This window comes from Carcharodon carcharias, chromosome 13, assembly GCF_017639515.1.
Source record: "Carcharodon carcharias isolate sCarCar2 chromosome 13, sCarCar2.pri, whole genome shotgun sequence".
Classification (NCBI taxonomy): domain Eukaryota; kingdom Metazoa; phylum Chordata; class Chondrichthyes; order Lamniformes; family Lamnidae; genus Carcharodon; species Carcharodon carcharias.
In genome coordinates, this window is record NC_054479.1 from 49,533,444 (window position 1) to 49,545,489 (window position 12,046).

Sequence of the window (12,046 nt, forward strand, 5' to 3'; positions counted from 1 at the left end):
GGGACCTTTGTGTATGACCCTGTATCAGTCTGTGAATGAGCAGTGTTGCAGCATTAACGATTGCAGCAATCATCAGTGCTTTGGATGGTGGGGAGACAGAGTGGATGGGACTGTGGCCCTCAAATACCTGGCCGCTGCACCCCAGCCTTGCTGACACCTGCCGCCCTGGCCGCTTGCCTCATCCGCAACTCCATGGCCTGCTCCCCATACATGGTGAGGTGCTGCACCACGGCGTGCCTACCACCAGTGCACTGACACTCCCGGATATTGCTCTCAGTTTTTGCCTGCAGAACATAGAAGAGCATTTATTGGGGCTGATCACTCATGTACTCTGCATGCGCATGCCACACCCCAACCACAGTGGCCCATCTGAGGCCTCCAGCGGCTCCTGTCCACACTACTGGTGATCAGTCCCCAGAAGATAGTATGGCTGGTCCCAACCCCCTCCCCCAACAGCCACCTTGGACACATTCAGCGTCCATCACTTTGAATAGCACACGGGTTTTAGCACCCATGGCAAGGAGGCACAGCTAGGTGCGGTGCCGAGGCCAGCAGATGGCTCTTGGTCACAACACCTTGAGGCTCCCCTTCCACCATCTCATCACCATCATTATGACATGTGTTGGAGTTCTGAGTATGTGTCTAGCTGCCTCCCCTGCAGGTTGTCCCCTGACTACTCAAATGCGACAAACACTAACATATGCTGCGGGGAGAACCCATCTTCTCCTCAATCACTAAGGCTGATGTAAGCATGGTCACTATCTGTTTGCCCACCCAGCGTGCGCCAAATGCCCAATGCAGTAACGACACTAAGACGTGGGGGGGGGCGGGGGGCTCAAAGGCTAAGGCTACCTGCTGGGTAAAATGGCCAAGGCTGACATGGTGCTCACCCTTCCGGAGCACAGCAAATCATTGAAGCGCTTGCGGCACTGTGTTCCTGTGCGCCGCACAGTATCTTGAGAGCTAACAGCCCCCATCACCTCCTGCAGCACCTGCCTGGTCATGGGGTAGGGCCCTCCACCTCCCATCCTCCGGAAACAAGACCTCCCGATGGTTGGGCACCTCTTCCAGGAGGACAGCAAGGCAGGCATCGGAGAACTGAGGGGCACAGTGGATGCCCGCTGGCCTACCCTGCAGCCTGCCCCCCACCCGCCACCCCCCCCCATCCTCCTCTGCCCTCACCTCTTGTGCTGCCCGGTGACTGGCCATGGTGAATAGGCTAAATGAGGCTGCCTGGCCGTTCTTTATACAGACTGACGGTTCCCCATTGGAACCGGCAGTCTGTATACGGCCGCCGCTGATTTAATTTTCCCAATGAACACGGGAGTCTGAAATGCGCTGGGCGAGCCTTAATTGGTCTGCCTGTACAAAATGGTAGCGCGGCCCATTTTCGCCGGCGGGAATCGGCTCCACGCCTGCCGGCGGGAATCGGCTCCACGCCTGCCGCCGATTTGGTTGGGCCGACAGGCGCAAAACTCTGCCCCCTGGATCAGTTCACAGGCACACTGAAACCCTAAACCGATCACAGAGAAACTCTCATCTCCACTTCCAATACAGTTAAACTGCTCTGAAGAAGTCATACAGACCCGAAAGCTTAACCCTGTTTCTTACTCCACAGATTCTGCCAAACCTGCTGAGTTTTTCCAACATTTTATTATTTCAGTTAGACTCATTCTTTTATCATTTTCCTTCTATTAAAACGCCATTCCCAGCTCTTCCATCTCTTTCTCCAAATCTTATTTCACATCTTCCAGCACATTATTAATACCCAATCTCCCTTTTCCAGCAACCATTTCATCCAGCATCCATTTCATCCTTTCATGAACAGAAGCCAATCCATTTGAATATGCTGTTTCCAGCAGGACACACTGCTGGTGATTTGGTTCTAGATTTGCAGAGTCTGTGATATTTTGCTTTTTGTAAATCAAGAACGCATAAACAATTAATGTATTAATTGTCCGATTTAAAAGTGTAAAAACTGGACGTTTGACGAACATGGGAAGTATAAAGAAGGTTGAATTCAGCGAGGAGCTGAATAAAGATTTTGGATTGCGCGATAATGGTGTTTGGAACCAGGTAAAATGTGGATGTTCTGCAGAAGGTGAAATGTTTTAAAAGTCCAAAATATGGAACGCTTCACGAATTTGCGTGTCATCCTTGCGCAGGGGCCATGCTAATCTTCTCTGTATCGTTCCAATTTTAGTATATGTGCTGCCGAAGCGAGCACAACAAAGTTTAGAGCGCCAGTGCCTTATTAAACCTCATATTGCTTTCCACTTTAACATCATAGTACTGTTAGGTTTTTTTTCTCTTATGAATCAAAATCATGCTTTCTTATTCTGCCGATTATGAGTACCTTCAGATATCTAAAACACCTCTTTTTCATTTTGTATCTTCTTGACTGAGATATTTCATGTAGGATAGCAGTTGGCGAATTGAATTATGGTCCCAGGGTTCTAAATGTAGATGAGGGACAGGGGCGGGGCCTCAGATCGCGGCTTTGATGCTCGATCAATGGGTGGGGCCGTTGGCTGGGGGGGATCTTTCTTGCTTGTTGGGCCTAGTAAGCAGGTCTTCTTGCGAGACCGGGCCGGGTGGCAGTGCCTGTTGCTAGGCTGGGCCCGGTGGACGGAGCTTTTTGCTGCTTTGGCCCCGGTGGACAAGGCCTGTTAGGATGGACCGGGGTGGGCGTGGCCTGTTGCTAGGATGGACCGGGTGGGCGAGGCCTGTTGCTAGGATGGACCGGGTGGGCGAGGCCTGCTTCTGTCTGGAGCTTGGGTGAGTGAAACTCCACCGTTTGTGGGGCAGAGGCCCCGAGTTGGAGGCACGCTGCCCTTGAGTGAGGGCGATGGGACCACTGCAGTTCCCACTGCCGGTGTGAAGAAGGTGAAAGCACGATGTTGCCTTTTCCACAGACATCAGACTTAGGCTTGGGCTTACCCATTCAGTACTGCTACCTGTTTCCAGTAAATCTGTACCCCCTAAATCCTTGACATCCTTCCGCAGTATGCGGTCATCACTTCAATACATTATCTGATGATTAACCAGTGTTTCATAAAGATTTAACATAATTCCCGAGTTTTTGTGTTCTAGTCTTCTATTAATATAATCCAAGGATTCCACGTGCTTCTTGATGGACCGAATGGCCTCTAGTGTTGTTTATGGTTCTTAAACTGCCTTCTAAACCGGTCTACCATCTTCAAGAATTTGTGTATGTTCACCCCCACAGCTCTATACCTATTTAAAATTGTATCTTTTGTTCTTCCCAGCAAAATGGATTGCTTCATGCTTTTCTGTGTTGAATTTAATCTGTCAGGAATCTGCCCATTTTTCCTCCTGAAGTTTGTTACTATCCTTTTCATTGTTTACCATATTTCAAAGTTTCATATTACCTGCACCCTTTGAAATTATGCCCGCTATATCCAAGACCAGGTCATTAAATTGTCAGAAAGTGCTGTGGTCCTAATATTGATTCTTGGGGATACCATTGCACACTTCCCTTCAGACTGAAAAAACACTCTTCATCATTAATGTCTGTCCTTGACAGTATTGTATCCACACGACCACTGTCCCTTTGATCCCTTAGGCTTTACTTTTGCTTAAAAGTCAATGTGGTACTTGAAAGCCCACATACTAAACATCAGCTGTACTAATCTTATCCACCTTTTTGGCTGCAACAAGCACTTAATCGAATTATTCAAACTTGGTTTGCCTTTAACAAATCGATGCTGACTAATTTATTGGCTGATATGTTTCCAAATGCCAATTAATTTTGTTTCAGATTATTATACCTAGCGGTTTTCCTAGTATTGATATTTGGCTTGTAGTTGATGGGTTTAGCTGCTCTCCCCATTTGCTCTTCCCCCACCCCCCCAGTGTTGCTTTGACCTTCTCCTATCAGTTCTGACCCAGCCATTTCCCCATATCTCAACTCTGGCCTCATACTTCTCCATACTCCTCATGCACATGCATACCCCGCCATGCTATTCCCAATTTTCTTCTTTTCCCCTCCACTTCTGCAATGTTCCAATTTTTCTCCTGCTCTCTACTGAGTGATGGGTGGTTCAAAAGGCTTGAAGTGGGTTCATGGCGTGCAGAGTCTTGAAGTTGCTTTTGAGGGCATAGCTGTTGGAAAGTTATTCTTCCTGTTGCTTTAAAATTAATAATATAACAATTACAAAGTGAAAACAAGGCATTTGATATTAAACTAAATACACTATGTTTATTTTGCTGAGGAAAATACCTTGGATCTGTCCATAAATACACCAGGAGTCAGCAATTAATCACAGAATCATTACAGTGCAGAAGGAGGCTATTTGGCCCATCATTACTGCAACGGCTCTCAAATTGAGCAACTCACCTAGTTCAATGTCCCCACCTTTTCCCTGTAACCCTGCACATTCTTTCCCCGTAACCCTGAACATTAGAGAGAAAGGATGGATATAGCAGCTGGAATGACTACATTGTCCCCTCCAGCCCTAGACAGAATGATCAAGAATACTGTGTTTTTGCGATAGGTTATCTGCTCTAATGGAGGAAATACATTTGAAAATATGAAAATGCTTCCAGAGCCACAACACTCTAGTGGTATGTGGAGGGTGCATCTTGTAGAATAAATTATGTTAGTGATTGGTGTTATTCCTCAGAAGCTGTCATCCTGTGGAGTAAATGGCGATGCTGATCATTTCTCAGAGCATGAGATGATTAACAGCATTTTTTTCTGTTTAATAACTCATCTGTATAGTTCTGATACCATTTGAAGTAGAGGTTACTTACCCATCACCATTTGTAAAAGTACACATCCTTACACACGTATTCATATTTGTAAAGTTTTCAATCTGCTTGTAGACTATCTTGTATCCCCATGTGCTAAACCGGTTCACCCATTGTTACTATATTTTTCACCCACCTCCTTCTAGGTTAACCTTTTTGGGTCTGCTCTTCTAGCTTTCTGCTATCTTTATATCGCAATTGCTGCAGGTTACTAGATCAATTTGGATTAAGTATACCAGACAACAAAGGCACTTATCAAAACATCTATAAAACTTACTTTGATTGACAAAATTGATTCTCTGTATACAAGGCAACCTCATAGGTATTCTCATTGCTCATTTTTGTCCTTTTGGATGAAACATTGAATTGAAATCCAGTTTATCTATTTAGCGAGACATAAAAGTTCCCGTGACACTACATGATGAACAGAAGGGAATTCTCTAGATATACTGACCAAAATGAACTGGCTTTTCATCTCATTGGCGTGTATGGAGTCTTACTGTGTGAAAATGGTTGCAACAGTGACTGGTCTTTAAAAGTAACTAATTAGTTGTGAAGGTTTTTGAGGACATTATCTTGGCTATCAGACTCCTTATAATACACTCGTGTACTGAAGCCAGCTGCCAAGATCTTTTATCAGTAAGTTGGGGTTTCTACTGTCCCCATGTTTCATTCCAGAATTGTGCATTCTGCAGTTGTATTCGTCAACAGCACACTTTCTGTAACAGTTAAGTATGCATTTATCTGGTTAAATAATATTATTGTAGGAACTTTCGAATTGGTCTCAGAAAGCTGATGGTAAAGCTGTACATTCATCATGATATCGTTTTTTTTTAAAAAGGGATACATTTAATGCATTGTCTGCCACAAGGAATTTCTCCTTTTCCCATTTTCAAGACTAAGATCACTAAAAATTCTTAGGAAAGAATATCAAGGGATCTCAGTGAATAGCAGAAAAGGCCCAAGGGCGTACTTCTGTTCTTCAGCTAAACAAAACCTAATTCTGTTTCAGATTCTGTGCTATTCAGTAACACTAATATTTCCACTAATACTTCCACAAGTCTTGAGAAATGCTCATCATATCACATTCTGCAGCATTCTTAATGTACAATGATAAATTGGCTTTGAGTTGGAGAGCCAGGTATCAAACTGCAAATAGTCAAAATCATCTCATTTTTGATACAGAAAGAAGAGTTGATTGCAGTATCTCAGCTTCCTATTTACCTTCCGCCCATAAATGTCTATCTGCCTTTTCCCAGCTGATGTTTTCAGTTATTGGGCTTCACTGAGTGTAAGTGAAGCACTTGAGCTGCTGTGCCACATCACTTGCATTTCCTCTGATGTGGAAACAGAGTTGTGTATGCAAAATTGATACAGGAATCAATGCAGAGAGGAGAATCCCATAAAACATGGAAGCTGGGCTTCATGCTTTCAAACTGGATTAATACATAAATTCACTTTCTGACCTAGAACTACTTTTACTGCAATACTTTGTTTAAAAAGGAAGGCAACCAGTACAATTTTCCAACATGGTTTTCATGGTAATCTGTTGCATCTTTCCCAAGTTACATCTGTGCTATCAATAGATTGCATTTGTTTTGTCTTAGCAAAGTTAATATTTTTCAGACAAGGAAAGTCTCTGAAATATCACTTGCAAATAGTTAATACCTTTAAAACATCCTAAAAAGGGTACCTCTGACAAAACTGTCCGCTCTGAAATAGAGTTCCTTGAATCTGAGAATAAATACAGTTTGCAGTCATTGAGCTACAGGAACAGTAAAATCTTTAGGACTGGTGTCCAAGCCGTTTGGTCCAAGAACCATGAGAACTTCTAAATTCAAAGCCTCAGAATTTTCTTCAGGTGCAGTGAGGCCTAAGGTAAATTTGAGTCCACGCAGTTTAGCCAAAAGTTTGCACAGCTTGCATGGTAGCAACACCCATTATGAAGAATTGAATTTTCTGTGTCATTCAAGTCCTGTTGGAACGGAATGAGAGAGTGATATGTTTCTGTTAAGCCTACTTAGAGAGGCAGTATATATACTTTTAAAGGATCTAGGATAATAACCTATAATTTGCAAACCTTAAATTGTACATTATGTGAGAGACCCACAACATTTCACAGAATCATACAGTGCAGAAGAGGCCATTCAGCCCATCGAATCCGCACCAACACGTGAGAAACACCTGATCTACCTATCTAATCCCATTTACCAGCACTTGGCCCATAGCCTTGAATGTTATGATGTGCCAAGTACTAATCCAGGTACTTTTTAAAGGATTTGAGGCAACCCGCCTCCACCACCCTCCCAAGCAGCACGTTCCAGACCGTCACCACCCTCTGGGTAAAAAAGTTTTTCCTCACACTCCCCCAAACCTTCTGCCCCTCACCTTGAAATTGCGTCCCCTCGTGACTGACCCTTCAACTAAGGGGAACAGCTGCTCCCTATTCATCCTGTCCATGCCCCTCAATCTTGTACACCTCGATCAGATCGCCCCTCAGTCTTCTCTGCTCCAACGAAAACAACCCAAGTCTATCCAACCTCTCTTCATAACTTAAATGTTTCATCCCAGGCAACATCCTGGTGAATCTCCTCTGCACCCTCTCCAGTGCAATCACATCCTTCCTGTAATGTGGCAACCAGAACTGCACACAGTACTCCATTGTGGCCTCACCAAGATTTTATACAACTCCAACATGACCTCCCTACTTTTGGAATCTATGCCTTGATTGATAAAGGCAAGTGTCCCATATGCCTTTTTCACCGCCCCACTAACATGCCCCTCTGCCTTCAGAGATCTATGGACACAAATGCCAAGGTCCCTTTGTTCCTCAGAACTTCCTAGTGTCATGCTGTTCAAAATACTTCAGAAAATTTCCTTTATTTATACAAAATAGGATATATAATGTGTTACCAAAATCAATATTCTAAAACTTCAAAATGCATCCAGGAGAATTAGAAGACATGTACATCTTATGAAAAGGACAAAGGCTAATGCCAAACCCATTTGATGTTGAAAATACACAACACTTATGGAAAATACTGTCAAGCAGGGCTAAACTATGATCTGTTTCTACCAAACTTTGTCAATCCTTGACATAACTTTCAAGAAAAGATTGGAAATAAATATTCCAGTGTATGCAACACTTCAAAAAAGACAGACAGAACAGAAAAGGAGGAGTAGCCCTGATAGTAAAGGATGATATAAGGACAGTGAGAAAGGATCTTGGTTCAGAAGATTAGGAAGTAGAATCTGTATGGGTGGAAATTAGGGTTAACAAGGGTCAGAAAATGTTGGTGGGAGTAGTATATAGTCCACCTAACAGTGGTTATATTGTTGGGCAGAGTATTAGAAAAGAAATAATTGGAACTTGTAATAAAGGCAATGTAATAATGGGGGACTTTAATCTTCACATGGACAAATCAAGGCGGCCTAGATAATCATAGTCTGGAAGATGAGTTTGTAGAATACTTCTGCAACAGTTTTCTGGAACAATACATTATGGAACTAACTAGGGTTAAAGCAATTTAGAGCTAATATTGTGCAATGAGGCAGTGTTAATTAGTAATCTCATTATAAAAGATCTGCTGGGAAATAATGATCATAACTACATATTAAGTTAGAAAGCGACATACTCCAATTACAAACAAAAATCTTAAAAATAAAACCAAATACATAGGTATGAGAAGAGAGCTAGCTGATGTTGATTGAGTAAATAGACTAGAAGGTATGACAATGAATAAACATGGGAAATATTTAGAGAAACAATTCAAAATGTTCAATGAAAATACATCCATTGAAAATCAAAAACTGAGCGAGAAAGATCCATCCGTGTCTTAAGAGTGAAATTAATGATAGAAATAGATTAAAAGAAGAGGCTTAATGTTGCAAAGTATTGTAGTACACCTGAGGATTGGGAGAGTTTTAGAAACCAGCAAAGGCAAAGTGTTGATAAAAAGTGAGAAAAAATTGTATATGAGAATAAACTAGTCAGCAATATAAAAATAGACTGTAAGAACTTTTACTAGTGTATAAAGAGAGTAGCTAAAATAAATATTAGTCACTTAGAGACAGAGACTGGAGAAATTATCATGGGGTATGAAGAAACAGCTAAGATGTTGAACAAATACCTTAATACTTGGGCGGAAACGTCCCAGATTTGCGCTGTGTGTGGCAGAAGGGCTGCAATGGCGGCTTCTCATACCGTATCGTCCCAAATCCACTGCATTAGTTATGCATTCCCAGGAAACATGCCATTGCCATGACGGGCGGGTTCTCATTCACCCATCACGCCATTACCTTGCTGCTTCCTCACATGGTGGTCATATTTAAAGTGCAGTCACGTGCACATCTCTCAGAGCTTTTTCCCAGGACTGCTTCACAGAAGACATGGCCCTGAATGGCAAGACTACAGCTCTCAGGTTCAATGACGCGTCCCTCATGCGCCTTTTGGACACGGTGGAGGACCTCCGTGATGTTCTCTACCCCCACTCTGGCCACAAGATGGGCAGCAACATCAGCACTCTGGCTTGGGAGACGGTGGCAGTGGTGGTCAGCGCCAATGCCCTGCAAAAGAGGATAGCCACCCAGTGCTGCAAGAGGATGAATGATCTCTTCCATTCTGCCAGGGTAAGTCATTCTTCTTATCACTTTCAACTCACATAGTCACAAATCCATCACACATCCACAAGGCCTTCACTAACTGCCAGTTCAAGGGACATCACCATTCACTCTCTCACACACAGACCTTTATTGTCCTCATCCTGTCCACAGGAACACTCACCACCCACAGATGCCAGGCATACTTAACATCTAGCCTGGCATGTATCTCCATTCATTTAGGACAAGCTGGCACACAACAAGAGGGAGAGTTGCAGACTAGTGGAGGAATGCTTGAAATCAAGGTTCTCACTGACTTTGAAAGCAGAGCCATCCAGCTGGCCAGTGAGGATTTGGACCAGTCCTGTGCAGACGGTGAGGTTGGCGGTGCTCCACCAAGTAAGGATTCAGCAGTGCAACATCCACCAGGCAACAATTCTGTGAGTGATGTGTCCTATTTCACAGGCACTGCCATGCACTAATTATCTCTCCTTGCTTCTGCAGGCGCAACTGGGAAACAACCAAGAGTGTCCATGAACCAGGGCCTCCAATCAAGCCCAGAGGGAAGCTCAGAAGAGGAATCCCCTGAAACCCTCCCTGTGAAGTCCCATCACAGCACTCACCCACACCCTCCACCAGCGCAGAGTCACACACCTCGGTGGGACCTAGCTTTAGAGTAGCCTCAGGATCACAATCTGGTGAGCAAATCACACTTTCTGATCCACAGCAGGTAATGGCAGGGACTCCCAGGTGTCTGGCACTCAGAGGGCTGCTGGACGCCAGAAATCTGCTGAGTCCAAGTCAGATGACGAGTCTCTGGACTTGGTCATGTCACAGTTGCTGGAGCTGCAAAGGCAAGCTCGGGAACATCAGAAAGGGATGTCCGCTGCACTCCTCAGATTGCAAAGCACGATGGAGGAGATGGCTGCCTTCAGGCTGAGGTGATAGCACCAGCATTGCAATGCACCGAGGTCAACGCTGGTAGGATGGCGGCTGCCATGGAGACTTTGGTCCAGGACGTCACTGTCATGAAGCTATTAAATGTATAAAATATTTTGGAAAATATTTTTCTTTTAAAATAGAGATTTAGTATGCTAGTATGTCTTAATTGGTTTAAAGCCAGCCAGTCTGGGTGCTTTGATGCACTAGCTTGAGATGTAAACAGAGAGATAGCGTACATTTGCATTTTTTGAATAGACCATTTAAGAAGTGGGGTGAAAACTTGATGCCTATCTAGCAGATACCAAGCCATATGTTTATATTACTAATAAAATTGGTATTATGAAAGGGGTTTCATTGTTAAAAGGTGAGGTTCAAAGAGGTTGTTGATATAATGAGAACATGGTAGGCATAACGTTTTCAGGTGTGCAGGCAGAGGCAATGTAAGATCAAAAGGCAGCTGCAAGACTCCAACTGGCTCCACAGTGAAAATAACCTCATTTTGAATTCGTAAGGTGAAAATGCTTTGCCTGGTGTTTGGTTAAGTCTATGGGTTGCTGTTGCCTTAGTGGAGATTAGTTTGGGAATTTGTTAAAAGTTATGATAGTAGTAATTTGTAACCATGTGTACATATATTTTAACATTTTAATAAAATGTTTCATTTAGTTTAATGTACCACCTCGAGAACTAGTGGTCTGATTCCTCAGGCTAGAGTCGCATCTCAAACATAACACTTAAATTATTGGTTATGACAGTAGTTCAAAGTTTCCCTCTGAGATTTTTTAAAATAACACCGCTTTACCAACTGCATCGGTCATAACAGTCACTCCTGCATGGTTGCGCAAGCTGAATTCCATCGCCGACGCCATAGTTGGCTCCAACGTGTACACGAAAGGTGTGCAGGACAGCTCAATTTCATTCCAGCTACCTCTTCTCCTCAAGGAGTTAGCCAGGGACTCTTGGACACTCATAAGGAGGAGAATCAGGAGGTGTACCCCCCCAGGGCCATCCATCCAGGTAACTCCAGGAGTGACCGGCTCATCCAAATCCCCTCTTCCTGTGACCTCAGCAGCTCCAGCTCCACAGGCCAAGGAGGGTGCCACTGCCACACAGCAGGACCCCGAAAGTGGGCCGGGGCCCTCCAGGTCTCAGTCCTTCACAGGACACCTGCCAAGGTCATCACAGGGCGTAGAAGTTGCAGGCTATCTCCAATTCCACTGTGGATGTCCCAGGAGAACCAAGACATATCGGCAGTGTTAGGAATGTTAAGAAGATGTAACTCTTTCAGAGTCAAACAATTAAACTAAATTAACAAAATAAGGGATAAAGGAAACACAGCCCTTAAGTCAGGTAGCTGTAAAACCAAAGACAAAGTTTAAAGAAAACTTACAAACATCCAACCAAAAAGTGATTAAAGGGGTCGATAAAGCACTCCAGGCCCCCTGGTGCCCACCGGAATTGCACAGCCTGGCCACAGGTGTTAATCATTGGTACATAATGTTCATTTTTGTAAATAAGCTCCCAAAAATGTCTCCCTGCTTATGGCTCCTTGTTCTGATGAGCAGTGTTCGTGTCATTCAGATGTAACCTTTCTGCACAAGATAAAGGCAGGTGTCTCAATCCAGGTCTTCTTCCCTGTGCTTTGTGCAGCCTTCAGTCCAAAGCGATGGTCCGGCCTCACCTATTAGTGATGCCTAATGACGGTGCTTGTCATTGCTGCCAGAATGTCGTGGGC

General features: G+C 43.9%; 1 protein-coding gene and 1 non-coding gene across 2 annotated transcripts in view; both read right to left on the reverse strand.

Moving 5' to 3' along the window:
* Positions 1-2,120: 2,120 nt before the first annotated feature.
* LOC121286550 lies at positions 2,121-2,227 on the reverse strand. The gene has a single exon (XR_005944976.1). It is a non-coding gene; the product is annotated as a U6 spliceosomal RNA (small nuclear RNA).
* A 1,975-nt stretch (positions 2,228-4,202) lies between these two features.
* The window catches only part of LOC121286490 (synergin gamma-like), a 47,035-nt gene continuing 39,191 nt past the window's right edge, over positions 4,203-12,046 (reverse strand). The window contains exon 6 of the mRNA XM_041203626.1: positions 4,203-6,748. Within this exon, the coding sequence (XP_041059560.1) occupies positions 6,647-6,748 (102 nt within the window). The 3' untranslated portion in view covers positions 4,203-6,646. The remainder of the gene's footprint in view (positions 6,749-12,046) is intronic.